Here is an 18,949-nt window from a genome sequence, read left to right as displayed (position 1 = left end):
AAAAATCAGTTGAAGCTGTTCTGATGCCACTGATACTTTGAAGATACACAGTATTGAAAAAAGGGTCTTAATTGTAGTAGTACTGAGCATACTACTACTAATGATAATAATTTTAAAAGGCCAGGAAGAAATGAATATTGGTGTCTAAAAAGCAGTATTTCATTAGCTTTTGGTAAATAAGGCAAATACCTGTTGAAAATTATTATGAACCAGAGTACAGCACAGCTGCATACTTACCAAGAACCATCCATTGCATGCAGTGAATGAGGGTCCTGTTCTCAAAAAATGTGTGATAACTGAAGACTTTACACCTGCATACGGAAGCTATACTGCAAAGCTATATTGCAAAGTTAAGTTGCATGAGTAACTTAACTTCGTAGTACTTGACTTTGTAATATGATTATTCTTTTAGCACTCTTTGTAATATTAAATTAGAGAGTTATTTATTTGGGTGAAAACAGTAAAAACTACCAAGAAACTGCTGAATTTTATCCTTTATAACATAGACATAAGCTTCAAATTGGAGTGAAGTTAGGTTGCTGTTTTCGTGTGAGTCACTCACTTTTCACTGTGGCTTGTCCGTCTGTCATGTGATAGTATTCTTGGAAACAAACCAGCAGGTTTCTTGGAATACCTGAAGACAAATCTTTCCATCTTGACAACTTAAACTATAGATACCAGCTCAGGGATCTTCAGTTTCAAAACTTTGGCTTTGGTCTTTGAAGTTGGAAAAGAATGGTCTGAGCCAGTTCTTCTTTGAAGAACACAGAAGAAAAAACTCATCATAAAATAGGTGGTAGAGTGGTAAGTTTGGGGAAGAAAAATTTGAGTGTCCTGCCAATGTAGTTGAATTAATTGATGGGTGGTTAGAATGAAAGGCCTTTGAGACAGAAGTGTTCTATAACAAAGGTGTATATTTTCAGTGCAAGAGATCCTATGATAACATTCAGTAATGTTGACTTTTCTTCATCATAGATAATAGCAGCTCTAGATTTAATCACTGTGTCTGACAGCAGATGTTGGTACTACTGTGACAACTGTGTGCTAATTAAGTGGTTCTCTTGGTTGGCTTTCTGAGAGACCTGCTTCATATTCCAGCTAGAAATATTTACACAGGAAATTAAAATTTAAAATAACTTCCTATGAATATTATAGATTTGGTTTGGCTAAATTTTTCCTTTTCTCATCTTTTGGCTTTCATTGGTGAAGTAATGGCAATTGATGTTGTCGTGGTTTAAGTCCAGCCGGCAACAAAGCACCACGCAGCCGCTCGCTCACTCCTCCCCCACGGTGGGATGGGGAGGAGAAAATACAACAAAAAGCTCATGGGTCCAGACAAGGACAGGGAGGGATCACTCACCACTTATGGTCACAGGCAAAACAGACTCGATTTTGGGGAAAAATAAACCAATTTAATTCGTTACCAACCAAATCAGAGTAGAATGATGAGAAATAGAACCATATCTTAGAAACACACCTTCCCCCCGCCCCTCCTTGTCTTCCGGGGCTCAGCTTTGCTCCCGATACCTCCACCTCCTCCCCACCCAGCGGCGCAGGGGGATGGGAATGGGGGTTGCGGTCAGTTCATCCCACGTTGTCTCTGCTGCTCCTTCCTCGGGGGGAGGACTCCTCACACTCTTCCCCTGCTCCAGCGTGGGGTCCCTCTCACGGGGGTCAGCGCGCCGTGATTTTCTCCAACTCCTTTCCACGCACTGCAGTCCTCCGCAAACTGCTCCAGCGTGGGCTCTCCCACAGAGTCGCGGCCTTTTCTGGGCCCAGCCACCTGCTCCGGTGTGGGGTCCTCCACGGGCTGCAGGGGAATCTCTGCTCCACCGTGAACCTCCATGGGCTGCAGGGGGACAGCCTGCCGTCTCACCATGGGCTGCAGGGGAATCTCTGCTCCGGAGCACCTTCTCCCTTTCCTCCATCTTCACTGACCTCGGTGCCTGCATGGCTGTTTCTCTCACATCCCAGTCCTCACTGGAGCTCCTCTTCTGCCATCTTCTTCCTCTCCTGCTCTCTTTACTGTAGCTGCTGCTGCCGCCGCTGCCGCTCCTCCTCTTCTTCTTCGTCTTCGTCCTCCATCTTACTCTCACACGTCCGGAGTTTTTTTTTTTTCCCCTTCTTAAACACGCTATCCCAGAGGCGCAACCACCGTTGCTGATGGGCTCGGCCTTGGCCGGAAGTGGGTCCAGGCTGGAGCCAGGGAAGCTTCTAGTAGCTTCTCACAAGAGCCACCCCTGTAGCACCTCCCTCACTACACAAACCCAGCACAGATGTCTAGCAGTATGTCTGCATGTTTCCAAAAGATTTCAGATATCAGAGTGATTCATGAATAGGATGCAGTGTCATCTGAGACAAAAGAAATTTAGGAGGGAGTGGTAACTAAGGTTGAGATTTGATTTAAAACTTTCCTTTCTATACCTGTCTCTTATGTGTTTTGCTCAAAAGTTACATCTGTGTCTTAAGGTCATTGTTTTTGGTAATGTTTAATGCTCAGAGTAACATGAATTGTTGTTTGATGATATTGGGGTTGCAGGGGAGTGACCTACAGAAAGTCTGGTCTGAGATTTGGTAAGTTATATACTGTACTCACAAAGCAAACATTAGCTGTCACTTGCCATCCATGGTGTGGCTTGCTGCGGCTCTTCAGATCCTGGGTCTGAATTTGTCCTTGCCTTGTTGAGAGAGCAGAGGTTGAATACAGGGTCCTGAGATCTAATTGAATTGTAGCTCAATAGGATTTGAAAATTCCCTTACTTTTTTATGCCTTCATAATTTGGAATTTTCTATTGCCCCTCATCCCTAATTTGTTGTATTTTGATCTGTGTGGCAAAGACAAATGCATGTCATTTATGAGTAGGAAGCTGAATTCAGTGGCATATCTTCTCCAAAACATTCAAGTGCAAAACTGCTCAAGGCCCATCACTTGAAAATGCAGCCTTTATTTCTGTGCTTCTGTGAGAGCTGACTTCTTTAGACGCTTGGAGCCAGCTTAGGTTGGCAAACACACAATATGATGCTGAACTGTTTTGAAAATGTGAGCCTACCCTGTTAGTTGAGGAATATGGGATATTTGCACACTTTGGGTCTATGAATGCTGCTTTTCAAAATGACCAGGGGTGTTACTGTAAAAGCAGCAAAACTCCTTTTTCTGTTTCCTTCTTTGACCTAAGCACATACTTACACACATCTCCCAGAACAGTGAGGATTGCTCTCAAACTCAGATGTTGCTTACATAGTCTCAATTCACTTTTTAAATTGATCTGGCAATGGATCAGTGGAATTAAAATGAGAGATTTATGATTCACAAGACCTTTTGTACCATGGCTTAATGTTTTTTAATGGTGAACAAGCGATGGGCCAAAGCTTTTGATAGTTTCCTGTCAAATATTTGTTTGAAAAGAGACTACTAGTTCTAGTCTGCTGGCTAGTTCTCATAAACCTTTAGTGGTCTTTGCCAAAATAATTTATATAATGCACTCTAAATAGAATGATGTCATGCACTTCCAGTAACAAATACCCACAGTTGGGTGCATCAGTCTCTTTGGTCTAATACGATATCATTAACTAGTCATATTAATTGAGTTGAACAAAATAAATACAAATAGGTATTAGATTGTCAGAATGTCTACCTGTACTACACACTTGTGCTGACTATTCCAAGTAGTAGATTTTTAATAAATAATCCAGTAAGAAGTCAGACCCTTCCTCACTTAATGTAACCTCTTGGAAAATATTGTAACCAACAGTATCCTGTATAAATATATCACCACCTAACCCTTCACTTTCTCAGCTTCTGGGAAAATAGGCATAGTATGGTGCCCAAAAGGGATCCTTTAAGCAAAGAAACAGAGCTCCTGAAGCAAAGTACTTCTGTGAAACGCTCTCCCATCACCTCTTGCAAACTTAAACCAGGTATCTGAGTTGTGTCACTGGAGGAATAGAAAAGGCAAAAACACAGTTAAAGATATATTTGTACCTTAGTACCTTGCACCGCACCTGAAAAAATGGGGACCGATGTGGATTTGAGGACACACTTAACATGGGCTACAGCTAAGCAGTTAAACCTAGTTTAGAGAGTTAAAGCTGGAGCGATTTTGAACTGAATTTTCTTTCAGTTGGGTTGTGTCATGTATGCAACACTAAGTGACGTGTACTTGGCTGTTTTATGGAATATGTGTTTAATTTTTTTAAAGATATGCATCACTGAAATACAGCAAATAACATCATATACATGTTTATGTGTGCCTTCCAGTGTGTAAGTTTAAAGCACACAAAAGATGTGCTGTCCGAGCAACAAATAACTGCAAATGGACTACATTAGCCTCAATTGGAAAAGACATCATTGAAGATGAAGATGGTGTAAGTAGTATTCATATTTACAGTATTTCCCAAAGCTGTTTCTTCTTTATGGGGAAAAAAAAAAGGCTAAGCACAGAAATATTGCCATGTAACCCATTGAAGTTAATGGTAAGTGGCTATATTCCTGAACACTTTTCAAAGATTAACGTGATATTTAGAACAAAAGTTATATTCCTGTCTCACAAGACAAGTTTAGTATCTGTGGGTGCTAGATTGCAGCCATGTTACAAGATTTTAAAGGCCACATGCAGAGAAAATCTGAAGCTGGAGAATTGCTCCCAGAAGTTCCGACTGCTCTTAAGCAGAGGTGGTATTTTACAGTGTTACCATGCTGTTTTGGCAGTCTATTTTGTGTCCTCCTTACCGATAGCTGTTCCCCAGGAGGCCTGTTTGGAATTCACTGATGCATGTGGGTTTTCTTACTGACGAAAGCAGGAATTTTAAAATTAGCAGGAGAAATGACGAAAGCTTTTCAGGGGTTTATTGTGATAGATGGGTTATTTTTACAAACACAACTATGTCTGTGCCACTGGTGTGAAACGTCTTCCTAGAAGGTTAGTACTAAGTTGCACACCTATGAGTGTCCTGAGTTGCCTGTGGTATTAATGGGACAAAGAGTGCACTGAGTAAAGCTTTGCGCTGCATTTAGGGACTGCTTTATAGAGCTGTGACGTACCAGTCATGGTGAGGGGGTACGTAAAGCCACAGAGGTATTCTGCCTATTCTTCTGAATTTTAGTTATTTTAATTGGTTTGTGTCTTGTAGTCAACATTAAGTGAATGGGTACTTACTTGTATTACGGAGTCTCTAAATTTAACTGCCTCGTTGTTTTGTGGTTAGTTGCTACCATAGTACCATGAATAGTTGAATGAGATGTGTCTCCCTTCTTCAGCTGTCAAATTTTCTGCCTAGCCTGTGAAACACCACCATAGTCCACATTCATAGCTGTTGTCTTGTGAGAATCAGTGTCACTTATCCTGGCCAACCATACCTGCTTCTTTGATGAAAGGGTAGAGCTGTGGGAAATAGTTTAAATCCACCTATATTTGAGAGACAAAAGCTTCTCATTTCTATTTCTGAGTATTTAACTTTTATGACTACTTCTTCACAGATAGCTATGCCTCACCAGTGGTTAGAGGGTAATCTGCCTGTTAGTGCCAAATGCGCAGTCTGCGACAAGACTTGTGGCAGTGTTTTACGCCTGCAAGATTGGAAGTGCCTTTGGTGTAAAGCTATGGTAGGTGCAATGAACCACGTCCAAGCGTCTAGGATTTTGCCAGCTTTATTGCTCACCATTATTTTTATTTTGTCATTTCATAACCGTGCTTTTGGATTAAGTAGGAGCAGGCAGCCTGTGCAAACTCAGGTCTCTCTAATGTTCATAATTTCTCATGACTGTCCTACTTGCTTCAGTTAATTTTTAATACGCCCACAGATGCAGCTTTTCTTTAATAGGTGTTGTCATCCAATGTGTTTCTCTGCCTTCTCCTGACTGATAACTGAAGGTTCAGATGGCTATTCCGTATGCCTGATAATCATATGTTACTTTCTTGTCTCTTTTCTTGTAGATATTGCTGTAATAATATTTTAGTAATATTAGTAATATTAATATATATTAATATTAATGTAGTAATATTTTTATTACTGCAAAATCTTGAAGTTCTCTTCTTCAGGACACTCTGTAGGTTGCTGATTGAAGTTCTATAACATGCATTGCTGTTTCCCCAAAATATAGTTTTCTCTTAATTTTTTTAACTTGTCTAAAAAGATGGGTTTCATATGCTAGGCTATAGAACTGGAAAGTCAGCAGTTTTTTTAATGTTGAAGCTTTTGGCATATAGATGTCTGAGGCTCTGTGTGTAGGCAGTGGGAAATGATTGGCATCTCCAGAGGTGATTTGAAATTTAGGTGAAGTGCAGCACCCTCTGCATGTGCCTGTTTTTCCAGTAACTATGGAAGAGACCTCTACAACGCATAGTTTATGGTTGGGTTGGTCTGGCTTGGTAGGTGTGCTAGCTTTAGTGCAGATACGTCTTCCAGGACAGCCAGGTGGACCAGGCATGTACAGAGCTATTGCTTTGCATGTGCACAGTGTGCCTGCTGCCCTCAGCACAGATGCTGGCTGCTGGGAACTTGGTCCTCCCTTGCTCGTGGACGGAGGTAAGCGATTCCCTTGAAAGGACGATTCATATCTGCTATAGGGGTAGCTGAAGATGAAGTACTGCAAACTTATGTTTTGTGGAATGAGTAACAAGCCTTTGTGGTTGAACATTCATATGTTTTTTTTCCAGTCTCGCTCGTCTTCCCTCTACACCTAAATGCTATATATTAGTCTAGTTCATTTTTGTTACATAGATACCGTATCAGTACACTTTCACCCCGAACTTCCACTGTAGGGAAATAATTTTTTGTTTCTTTTGTAGGTTCACACTGCCTGTAAAGATCTGTATCCTCGTAAATGTCCACTTGGCCAATGTAAGGTATCGATCATACCTCCAACAGCACTAAACAGTATAGACTCTGATGGTACGTAGTATTGTAGTGTGTTCAGTGGTAGCTCTGGACTTGCAGTGCCTAGTGAGATCTGTGTAACTAAACAAGGCTAAAATTCTTCTGCTGAGCAGGTGAATGCAGTCTTCAAATTTAGAGAAAAGTATAATTTTCCGTGTAGCTTTTTAGAGGTTTATTTAACTGACATGATTTAAAAAATGTTTTTGAAAGTTCCCCCACTAGAAATTTTCTCCTGTTTTATTTATGACCCTTGGAAACTTTTCAAGTGAATGACCAGAGTCCTCAGATGAAGTGGGCTGATGCCTGCCTGGCATGCATCACTCATTCTGTGAGTTCTCAAGTTTTGGATAACTTTGCTTTATGCAGAGGTAAGCTAGCTGAACGGCTCAGATCCAACAACTACTTTACCAGGCTAAAGAGAGGAATTGCTTCCATAGCTTCTCTAAATTTCTTTTAAATATAAGCAGTGTAAGAATCCTGCAGCACACAGATAAAAACCCAGCAAATGTCCAAAACTCAGAGGTGCTCTTTGGTGGCTCAGGATAGAGAGGCGTGAGCAGTGGGAGACTGCACTTAAAGGCAGGGAGTGGATTTAATAAGGAGTATCATGAAATCTAACTACTTTAATTTCATAGTTTGTGTTGATGGCAAATGTAGACCAACAACTTTAACACAATTTAATGAATTTTATTGTATGAAGTTAGTAAAAGTGATTGGTTTTGCTGTATATATTCGCTGTATTTACTTGGTATGTGGTGTCTTAGACCAGAGCGTCATGCTGCTATTTATTATTCATGCTAGGAAGATTGTTCCATATGTGAAATGATTTTTCTTGGCATTTAAATAATCAAACCTTATTTTAAATTATACATTATGATAATGTGGAATTAAATTAGCATCCTTTAATGCCAGTTTTTTATTTGTAGCTTTAGTAATTTTTTTAGTAATTGAAAACAACATAGTCATTTTAATATTGCCTGAAACAGATGTCAGAACCTATACCTGTGATGTCTGATTTTGAAGTGTTGCTGAGAAACCACTACTTCCATGGACTGGTCATGTTAGTGACAACAGTGTCCATTAGTACTACTTACTAAGGGCCTTATAGGAAGCCTGCTGTAATTAGTTAAGACCTGCATTGACTTTAATAAGCTTTGGATCACAGCTGAAGGTCTGTTGTTCAGTGATTCTATTATAATTAATAGTATAACTTCAGTCTGAGGAAAAAGTTGTCATGCAAAGTCTCACCTGGGAGCAAATGAGTACAGTAACTTTTAAAATCTGAGTACTCTTAGAAAGCTCATACAGACGTGGATGATCCAGTTCAACCCAATAAGGTTAAAGAAAAATCAGATTAAAAACCAAACATTTGTAACTGAAATATATATTTAATTATGTGATAATCTGTGAAGATGAGACTTGAGAAGTATTCTAAAAGGTTAATAAACTTTTTCACTGTGGAAAAACAATAAAGCTATTGTCTTCAGGATTTTACTAAATCTAGGCACTGAAAATACCGGAAAGAAAAAAATGAACTGGTAAATCTTGAGCAATTATGTTTTCCTTGCAGGGCTAATATTCAGTTTAGCATTTACATTATGCATGATAAAATGTACTCCTTTTGTCCTTCATCCCTTTCTTCCTCTTTCCCATGATTTCTTTTTGTGTTGTTCATATTAGAAAGCCTTATTTATTTCATTCTTTCTAACTATGTTCACAGGTTTCTGGAAAGCCACATGCCCGCCATCCTGTGCCAGTCCTCTTTTAGTTTTTGTTAACTCAAAGAGTGGAGACAATCAGGGAGTAAAGTTTCTTCGTCGATTCAAACAGTCGTTAAATCCAGCTCAGGTGTTCGATTTAATGAATGGAGGACCTCACTTAGGGTAATGACCTTGGAAATCTTGAGCAATCCTTTCCGCAAGGGAATTTAGTGCAAAGTATAGTGTTGTGTTGTCCCCTCGTTGCTATAATTCTATCACCAATATCTACTGCGACTTCCTAATTAAAATCTAGAGCGATAACAGAATTTCAGGATGAATTCCGGTGGGTGAAGAGATAGTAGGATAATTCTTGTTAGAAAAACTCACTTGAAAATTCAGAACCAAAACATATCAGCCCAAACGTTTTGTGGCTTTTTGGCTAGCTTTGACTTCTGTTAACTGGTAACGTTCAAAACTGTTACAAATGTTTCGATGCTTTCCTGAATCAGGGCCTTTATGCATAGTTGCCCGGGTGCTTTTCTTCCACTTCATATGCATAATTCAGATATTCCTGTGACTTTGTTGTGAATAGCTATGGAATAAAACTATTGTCTAAATGTACTCTGTATCTTTTTGAATTCTGAACACAAATGTCAGCAGGGGTGTCTGCAGTGGGTGATGGACAAGTACACTAAAACTTTTGTCATCTGAAAACTACATTCAAAATATGGTTTAGGCAACATATGCAATGGTCAAGAAAATGAGCATCTCACAAAATTTGGAGCAAGAACACAATTAAAACCATCAGGCATTCTACGAAATCTAAGGGTTGATTGTTGGAGAGATAGGGATGAAATTTGCATAGCAGTGGCCACAACCCAAGCATCTTTGCACATTCATAAAGATTAAATTCATGCACATTTTTCTGTTGCCTAACTTAATTCCACTCAGATGTAGCGTTGTGGTTAAATGGCCTATTAATATCAGTTACAGCAACTGGAAACACTAATTTTTGTACTGCTAAAGATGCAGAATTATGCTTACATGATAAAAATGTGGACGAAACAAACGCACAAAAATTCACTTCAAACAGTGGGCAAATAATACAAATATAATGGAATACAGCTGTGGATTTTTATAATTCGTACTGTGTTATGGACATGTTATATTAACTCTTTAAGTTGTAATATTCTTTTCATTATAACCCTGATAATCTGAATTTAATCTAAGTCTCTTGGCTAACACTTTGTACATGTAATTATAATGACAGGAAAAAGTTCATCTTAATTGGAGAGACAATTTTTGAGAGAGGACAGTCTGAAAAATATGTCTGTTTGCAAATTCTCTTGCTTCATATAGTTGAACCTAACAGCAGCATGGTTCAAGAGGCTCACTTTGGGTTTGCACAGTAATCGTAGGTCAGGTTGGTTGCTTTTAAGTATTTTTCCCAAACAGTTTGCAGAGAGAGGTCCTTAGCAGTTATTCTGCCAGGTCGTGCTGATGTCTTTTTTCTAGTTGATCTAAAAAGCAGAGTTGCATTCTTTGAGACAGTGTATTTCTAGGGGGTTTCTCCCTTTTCTCAGGGTAGGAGAAATTGTTCTGGTATCAACATTTTTTTCCTTAAATGTCTGCATCTTTCGTTGTGTATAGGTAACTGCCTATCATATACAAGTGACATTATTTTCTTTAGAAAAAATAGAAATGCTTCAAAAATTTGTGATCTTAATGTTGTTTTTTAGAAATAGTTCTGAGATTATACATATTCTGGAAAATAACATGCGTTAAAAATAAACATCTTTATTTTTATTATTTTAAGAGCTTATACTTTCCAATTCTTCTTTGTTTTTTTAAGTTTAAATCCCTGTTGTTTTTACGTCTTGGCTGTTTCTTCATATCTCATTGCCCTTTCCTCTGTGTCTCACCTTTCTGCTTGTTCTGTCTCTCTTGTCCTCCTTTTCTGTACTGCCCAAGTGTTGTACCCTGCAGGTGTTAAAAGTCAGAGAAGAGGAGGAAGAGCTGTAGGAAGCGAAAGCAGGATACGGCTTTAAGGATCTAATATGAAATACTTGTATTATTTGTCTTATATTGTTGTGATCACCTTATGTGTAATAATAGCCTCCAGCGGTCCTTGCATTTAGTCACGCGTTGGCAAAAGCCTGCCCGTATTGTGGAGCACATCCTGTCGTTGTGTCTTAACTTCTTCTCGTGAAAAATCCCCAGTGGTGCCTTGTGCTTCTGGCTGAAGTGGGAAGCATAGAGCAGTTGCAATTTCATAGCTTAGAAATTTTGTTTGAAGTATTAATAAAATTAATACAATTATATTAATAAAATCCTGAAAACAATATCAAGGGAATTTTTTTAAGTAAAACTTGGCATGTTATTTATCAGAAATGTCAGTGTAAGTGGAATATACAGCAATAGATGGGATGCAGATAGGTTTATTAAGTAGATGGTTGTATCCACATACCCCAGAACGATAAAAGAAGGACCATAAAGGTCCCGTGCACCATATTTTTTTGTAACGGCTGCTAATGAATGTAACTTGTCTCTCACTAATGGACGTGACTGGCTCTAACAGGCTGCGTTTTCTCTGCAGTTTGCGGTTATTTCAGAAGTTTGACAACTTCAGGATTCTTGTGTGTGGAGGCGATGGAAGCGTGGGTTGGGTCTTGTCAGAAATTGATAAGCTCAGCTTGCACAAACAGGCAAGTGTGCATACTTACTTTCCTTGACTATACTGACTAGACTTAATCTTGTATGCTTACTTTTCCTTGACTTGGTTCTTTGTCATATCTCTGTGTATGGGCCAAACTCAATAGTTACTGTTAAATGAAAATTTTCACTGGTGTAAACAGGACAAGTTGTATCGGGATTGCACAATTTGATCTACAAGCTTTAGACATCAGCTATATAATTAACATTTGTTGCTTGAAATAACAAGCATTTGTAATAGTTTGTACTTTTTCTTTCTAGTTTTCAATAGTAGATTTGCTCCTGTGTTGTGTTTCAGTGTCAGTTAGGAGTGTTACCCCTTGGTACTGGAAATGACCTTGCTCGTGTCCTTGGTTGGGGAGGATCCTGTGATGATGATACACAACTTCCTCAGATTTTGGAGAAACTAGAACGAGCCAGCACGAAAATGTTAGACAGGTAAACCTAAATGTGCATATACATGATTTACCATGAGATTCAAATTGTATTTGTTTGGGTTTCTGATGGCCTAAATCCGTCTTAGAGACTTAGTGTTCAGTGGTTTTGGTTTTTAGGGTGCAGATCATAATCATGAGGGAAGCCAAGACAGTAATGGGGACAGCTCTTCAACGTCCTTTTTAAACTGAAGAGTCAGAGGGGAGAGCGGTTGATGAAACTAGGAAGCGTGTTGTCCAAAGATGAACAAAAGGTGACAGTTTATTGCATAACTAATGAAGCTGCGTAACTGCCTGTTACACGTTGTAAGCATTAAGAAATTGTATAGATTCAAAACTGTTTGGGGCAGTTTCATGGACTCCATGCACGCTATTAAATACCATTAAAGGTAGCATCTTTATTTAGGAAACACCTGAGCTCTCTGTCCTTGGATGTGGGGAGAACTCGCATCATGTGCTTTCACCCTTCATATAATTTCCTGAGGCATCAGCTGTGGACGAGATGCTGGGCTAACTAGGTCTTTGGCCTGATCCACTACTAATATTTCTGTTTGAGGCATTTTCTTAGTCAAAACCAAGAGATCTTCCCACTCCTTGTTTTGTGTCATTTCCATCTGACATGATTTAACCCCAGCTGGCAACTAAACACCACACAGCCGCTCGCTCATTCTCTCCCAGTGGGATGGGGGAGAGAATCGGAAGAGTAAAAGTGAGAAGACTTGTGGGTTGAGATAAAGACAGTTCAATAGGGAAAGCAAAAGCCACGCATGCAAGCAAAGCAAAACAAGGAATTCATTCACTACTTCCCCTCAGCAGGCAGGTGTTCAGCCATCTCCAGGAAAGCAGAGCTCCATCACGTGTAACGGTTACTTGGGAAGACAAACGCCATCACTCAGAATGTCTCCCCCCTTCCTTCTTCTTCCCCCAGCTTTCTATGCTGAGCATGATGTCATATGGTATGGAATATCCCTTTGGTCAGTTGGGGTCAGCTGTCCCGGCTGTGTCCCCTCCCAGCTTCTTGTGCACCCCCAGCCTACTCGCTGGTGGGGTGGTGTGAGAAGCAGCAAAGGCCTTGACTCTGTGTAAGCACTGCTCAGCAATAACAAAAACATCTCTATTATCAACACTGTTTTCAGCACAAATCCAAAACACAGCCCCATACTGGCCACTATGAAGAAAATTAACTCTATCCCAGCCAAAACCAGCACATTCTCCACCCCTTATTTCATACCATTTACGTCATGCTCAGGTCCCACACTATCCAATACATCCTCATTAACCAGCACCAGCCTTCCCATCCTTTGAGATAATACACAGATATCATTCCCTTAGTCTATGGACAACCTCTGTGAAATGTCTGTAAAATGTCCACAAATATCCACAAAATGTCTGCTGAGTTCATTTAGTCCATGACTTTGGGCTCCATCTGTTATGGTGGTCACTCAGGACAGGAGAGGTGGTGTGTTGTGTGGAGTTACTGGGCACCAAAGCCAGCTGCGGTCGGGTCACTGCTGCACTTGCACTGTTTCTTGTAAGACTTGTCCTCCATTGATTCAGGTGGTTCCTGCTATAGTAATTCCTATAACATGCAACTCAAGTCCTGGGTTACAACAATTTGAAAGTATTTACATTATAATCTCCACCCCTGGTCCATTTGGGCCAGGTTATAGGGTTTAAGATTGTAATGAACTCCTCACCTTGCTCCTAGCCTGGCTAGCAACAAGGGGTTTCTGCTATAGTAATTCCCATAACATGCAACTTGAGTCCCAGGTTACAACAATTTAAAGGTATTTCCATTACAGTCTCCACCCCTGGTCCCTGTGGACTAGACCATTGGGTTTAACATTGCAATGAACTCCTCCCCTTACCCCTGCTCCGGCTTGGACTTACTCACAGACTGCAGTCCCTTAGGGGTGTACCTGCTCCAAGTGGAGCCTTACCTATGAGCCACAGTCTCTTCAGGGGTATACCTGCTGCGGCAGAGACTTATCCGCAGCCACAGTTGCTTTGAGGTGTACCTTCTCCAGCGTGGCCTTCTCCATGGGCCACAATGCCTTCAGAGATATATCTGCTCCAGTGTGGCCTTACCCACAGCCACAGTCCCTTCAGAAGTAAACCTGCTTCAACATGGCCTTACCCATGGCTGCAGTCCCTCCAGGGGTGTACCTCCCCAGCCAAAACCAGCACACCATCCATAAAGCAAAAGAGCAATGCCCGTTTAAAAAAAGTCAGAGATGATGATGGTCATGTCATTCCAAGGAAGGCATAACACTCTGTTTTTGAGAGGAGTATTTCTTACTCTGTTCCTTTCTTTCATGGGTGTTTCTATTCTTGCTCTAGTTACAAACACTTGAATGTCATCAAAGGGGATTTTATTTTAGGGGTTTTTTAATGAAATAGAGAAACTAGTCCTTTTTTATTTTAAGCTTTTCTGCAGACTACTTGATCGTTTTACAGCAAAGTATGTAGAGAAATGCTTGTTACTGATCCTTAGAAATAATTGTTGACCTGGGCATTCTGAAAGATTCGTCGATTAAATGATGTTTGCCTTTTTCTGTACTGAAAAAAAGCTCAGTTTCATTTTTTGCTCTAATTTCAGTAGACTTGTTCCCAAGGCCATCTGCAGTGATTACTTGTTCTTTTCAGCAGGCTTTGAAGGATGTTGCTATTAGCAGTTTCATACTATCTATGCTGTAGAGTACTGTCCTTTACCAGGGGAAAAAATATATATATGTCAATGAAGATACTTCACCATTTGCTTTGTTCTCATGCCTGCCTCCCCTAGTTGAGATGAAAAGCTAATGTTACCTTAGAGCTTTTTCTCTAGGAACAAGTCTATTTTCCTTTCACTTCTGCAGTTAGTTTGCTCAAATTCTTTTATATTGTAAATATTTTGTTGGAAAATCTTTGTTGCCTGCATTGAATGTCCCATGATTTGTTCACAGATAAGGCTCATCATCAAATCACTAACAAATAATCTGAGCAATAAAACAAATTATTACTGTTAATCTCAATTATTTCACCCATATGCAATTAGCTTACTATTAAAAATTAAGGGGCGCTTTTTTTTTAACAAGTTATTCTGTGGTGTGACAATGAACTTTCTTTTTGTTAATATGTTGGAGAAAAGAGAAAACTAACAATCTGGAAACTTAAAAGCTGTTATGTTTCTTTCAGGTGGAGTATAATGTCATATGAACTGAAATTACCAGCAAAGCCTTCTATTCTTCCAGTGACTGCAGAAGAGTCGGAGGAATGCCAGGTGGACTTTTACTTTTGTTTTGTTGTTTCATATACTTAACTTTGAGCTTCTGGGATGACAATATTTATAACTGAAGCACTTGTGTGAAAAACAGAAACAGATGTTTTATGATCTGCTAACTGAACTGGGTTAACGTCTGTTCATGGCATGTATCTCAAGTAATTAGGGTTTCCAGTTCTGTATTATTTGCCAAAAATGAATGAAGGTAAGGAGTCTTCAGCAGAGCAGTCAGAAAAATTTCTTCCTTAAAAATATATATTTTAATATATGTTATAAATTAGTTTTTATATATTATATGATATAATGTTTTATATGAGAATATAATATAGTATTATGTTGTTATGGGATATAATAACATATTATATATTTATCTATGATAATATATCATATATTATTTTGTATATAATACTATGATTTAGTGTTATGTTATTGTGTAATAATATTATATACTATAATAATATATATAAATGTATAAAATATAATTTTAGCATATATATATGAAAGCAAAATGTTTGCTATCTTGAGTTTGGAATAAGCATTGAAAAAAACCCCAACATTTCGAAGGCAAGGGTTGTATTCTGAAAGAAAGAGAGAAGCTTTTTGCAGCTTGAGTTAGATCAGGTGATACCACCCAACTTTCTCTTCGTTCTTTTGGAGAGCTCGAAATCATAAGTGACCTCAAAGAAAAGCTTAGTTTGTCTTTCAGACTAGATTTGTGCTTGTACTATCTGATGAGGTTTCGATTTTGAGAGAGAGGGAGATGCTTTAATCAAATTAATTGGTGAGAAAAAAGTGAGAAAATAATACTTTCCTAAGAAAGTTAATGCATATCAACTTTAGCTCAAAAGTACTTGAGAAGCAATAATTAATCAGCAGGTTCTTGAATAATTTAATAATTCAGGCTGTTTTAATTGGCAAGGAGGTTATAACCTTTGACAGTTTGCTGGATATAGAGATGCAAAAAGGCTGGGGCTCCACTGGCTGGGATTTTAATGGGGTTGCTTTGCACACAGCTCTGTTTCTAATGTCAGCAATGCAGACCAAGGCTTTATCTTCTCTAATTTTTCAAGACAGCTAAAATTTTCAAGTGTATCTTCATCTTGTAAGGGAAAAAATATACATTTTGTTCTAGTTAGTTCTGGCTTTGAAATTGTGTTTAGCTCCTCCTGAAAATGGAAGGAACTGCTCATATAAAACTTCTTTTTTGGAAAATCAGTTTTGTAGGCTATAGTTAGCTGCCATTACTCTGAGTGGGACAAAGCCATTTTCTTTTGAGTACCCTGTTCAATCTGAATTTTAAGGTTTTTTGCATTGTTTATTGAGTTATGATATTTCAGAAAAAGAATAATTAACCTTACAGTAGGTAATGTATTAAAGCGCAGTTTGAGAAGTAAATAAAAGTACATATCCAATTCTTTTTTTTTTCTCTTTCCTTCAGTTTCAGAAGACTTATTTCACTTGGTTTGGTTCCAGAAATCTTATACTGATGTTTGAACAACAGTAGTTCGTTCTTGCAGATCAGATGGTTACGTCTTGTTTTTTCCCTTGAAATGAAAATAGATTTACTGTCAGAGTTCTACAACTAAGGCTGGGTTTTAGGAGAAAAAAAAGGGTGGTATATCTACCTGCTCCATATCAAGGGCAAAAACACACTATGAGATTTTAAGAGATTCTTAAAGGAAGCCGTCAGAAAATTTCAGAACTGCCTTTATTTTTAGCTTTAGATTTGGAATTTGGTTAGAATTTTCTTTTAAAATTAAGGTCTGGATCCATATCTACTTTGAGACAGGATATAGTGTGTGAGAATGCATTTCTGATCCATTCCAAATCTTTTCCTGAGTATTTCAGAACTTATAATTCTTCTGTTCAAGAAAAGACGGACAATGCACACATTCATTCTCCCAAATGTTCTTGTAAAGACTAAGCCCTAAGTGGTTTGCTCCTTAAGGATTGATTTTGATAACATTATACTAGTTTAGCAGCCTTTATCAGTAGGGGTACCTGGGGAGTAAGAGCCCATCTGACAGTAAAAAGAAAATCCAGGGTTATAACTGCAAACTTTTGATTTATTCTTAGTTGAGCAGCTTAGTTTGAGGGAAACTTTGTTTGTTTTAGAAATAAGAGATATTAGATTATAATAATTCAGGTTGTTATAAGTCTAAAAAGAAGGTAAATTTTTTTTCTGCCTCATGGACTATTTTTAGCCTAGAAATAACTTACTGTTTTCTCTACAGGAGGAAGAGGGCTGTCGATCAAGTTCTCAGATGCAGTGTTATTTTGAATATTAAAAATCTGGTACATAAAATACAGCATGGAGGTAGAATCTGCATTGCCAGCTGCTTGTCCTTGTATTAGATCTGAAATGGAAATTGTGCTATTTTTGGAGGCATTTTAACTCACTACCTGGTGTTGAACTGCTGAAACGTGTGGAAATTGAAGTCTTTTTTCCTCTGTTTTCAGATATCTGCTTATGAGGACTCAGTTGCTGCTCATCTTGCAAAAATTCTCAATTCTGATCAGCACTCAGTTGTCATATCATCTGCCAAGTGAGTTGATCGGTTTTATGTACAATGTGTGGGATAAATCCCCTGTGTAACATCATCACCACAATAACCTTCTGTCTAAGCCTGATTTTCTTATGGCTGGCTCGACTGGCTTGGCTTAATATATCTTGATTTATATCTTTTAGAGAGGGTGTTTTTTCTGCAGAGTTTTTATATGGTACAGTTGTATATATGGTACAATTGTAATGGATAGCTTAATACTAAACACATCAATATTTTAAAAAATCACATTAATATAAAGTGATTTTAAATCACTCCAAATCAGCATCCAGCTTAAATATGAAACTTACTGTTACTAATGCGAATATGTGATCTAGTTCACATTACATTTCTTCTGTTTTGTTTTATACATATCCATATCTTTAAGAGGACAAACAACTTCACCAACGTGAAGGAGAACTTCAGGCTAGGTAGCTTTGTCATGGCTCAGTCTATATCAATTCAATCAATAGTAGTCTCAGACAATGGGGTTTTTTTCCCCAAACTGAAACACTTTAAAATGAGAGATAATTACTTGGCAAATCATGGGCATCATCTGAAATCAGAAGTATTCTGTGTATACCTTCTCTGTGAAAAAAACATCTTATATTTTGCGATATGCAAAAGACCAGTCATAGAATCTTCAAAAATACATCTGAATGTCATTACATCTCTTATTATTTTTTTCTTCTAAAAACAAGTTAATAAAACTTCATTTTTAAAGTGTACATAGCACATGTTGAAAATGAAACTGCAGGATATTATTATAACTCCAGATTCTAAATTGGGTCTGTATCCTGTTAAATCTATTAAATTTCTGTCAAATAAATTTCAACCAAATGAACAGTACTAAGCAATTATCCACACCTCGTTAGTAAGTTTGCTGTCTGTCTGCAGTGTAGGTAATAAGAACCAAGTCTTTCTCTGATTTACACAATGAAAATTCATTGCAGCCACTGTAGTTTGCATAGATATGCCTCAGGGTCAGCTGTGGTTCAAAAGCATGAGCTGTGCAATGGGACATGTGTGGCCATATGCTTTCATCTAAGAAGTGCTCCATTAAAGTCGGTAGCTTTTGTCCATGGTTTCTGGGCTCCCTCTTTGCATGGGAGTTTGCGAGATTGTGTCTGAAGTTATCAAAGTGAATGCAAGTTTGCTAACTCCTCTAGTATGGAAGGTGTACAAGCAAGGGAATGGATAAAATTAGTCATGTTTATTTCAGTTCTTAGAAATAAGAGACTTAGATACAATGTGTGCAAAGGCTTAAATAAAAGGGAGGAAGAGTTTTTGTTTTAAAGCTTATCACTTGAATTTTGCAAGCCATAGAAGAGAGTGTCATCGGCTTTGCAAGTATGATCTCAGAGTTCAGTTTCCAACAAGAATGATATATAGCAGTATGCATATAAATAAATTGCCATAAGA

General features: G+C 38.4%; 1 protein-coding gene across 2 annotated transcripts in view; it reads left to right on the top strand.

Annotated features, from left to right (window-relative positions):
- The window catches only part of DGKH (diacylglycerol kinase eta), a 168,127-nt gene that overhangs the window by 113,769 nt on the left and 35,409 nt on the right, over window positions 1-18,949 (top strand). For both annotated transcript variants that reach the window (XM_050895256.1, XM_050895265.1), the window contains 8 exons: window positions 4,259-4,365; window positions 5,477-5,602; window positions 6,789-6,891; window positions 8,597-8,759; window positions 11,173-11,281; window positions 11,587-11,726; window positions 14,900-14,984; window positions 17,445-17,530. In XM_050895256.1, coding sequence (XP_050751213.1) covers window positions 4,259-4,365; window positions 5,477-5,602; window positions 6,789-6,891; window positions 8,597-8,759; window positions 11,173-11,281; window positions 11,587-11,726; window positions 14,900-14,984; window positions 17,445-17,530 — 919 coding nt within the window. The remainder of the gene's footprint in view (window positions 1-4,258; window positions 4,366-5,476; window positions 5,603-6,788; window positions 6,892-8,596; window positions 8,760-11,172; window positions 11,282-11,586; window positions 11,727-14,899; window positions 14,985-17,444; window positions 17,531-18,949) is intronic.

The sequence above is a fragment of the Gymnogyps californianus genome, chromosome 1 (genome assembly GCF_018139145.2).
Source record: "Gymnogyps californianus isolate 813 chromosome 1, ASM1813914v2, whole genome shotgun sequence".
NCBI lineage: Eukaryota > Metazoa > Chordata > Aves > Accipitriformes > Cathartidae > Gymnogyps > Gymnogyps californianus.
The sequence above is the reverse complement of the archived record's forward strand: the minus strand, read 5'-3'. Positions and strand labels throughout refer to the sequence as shown.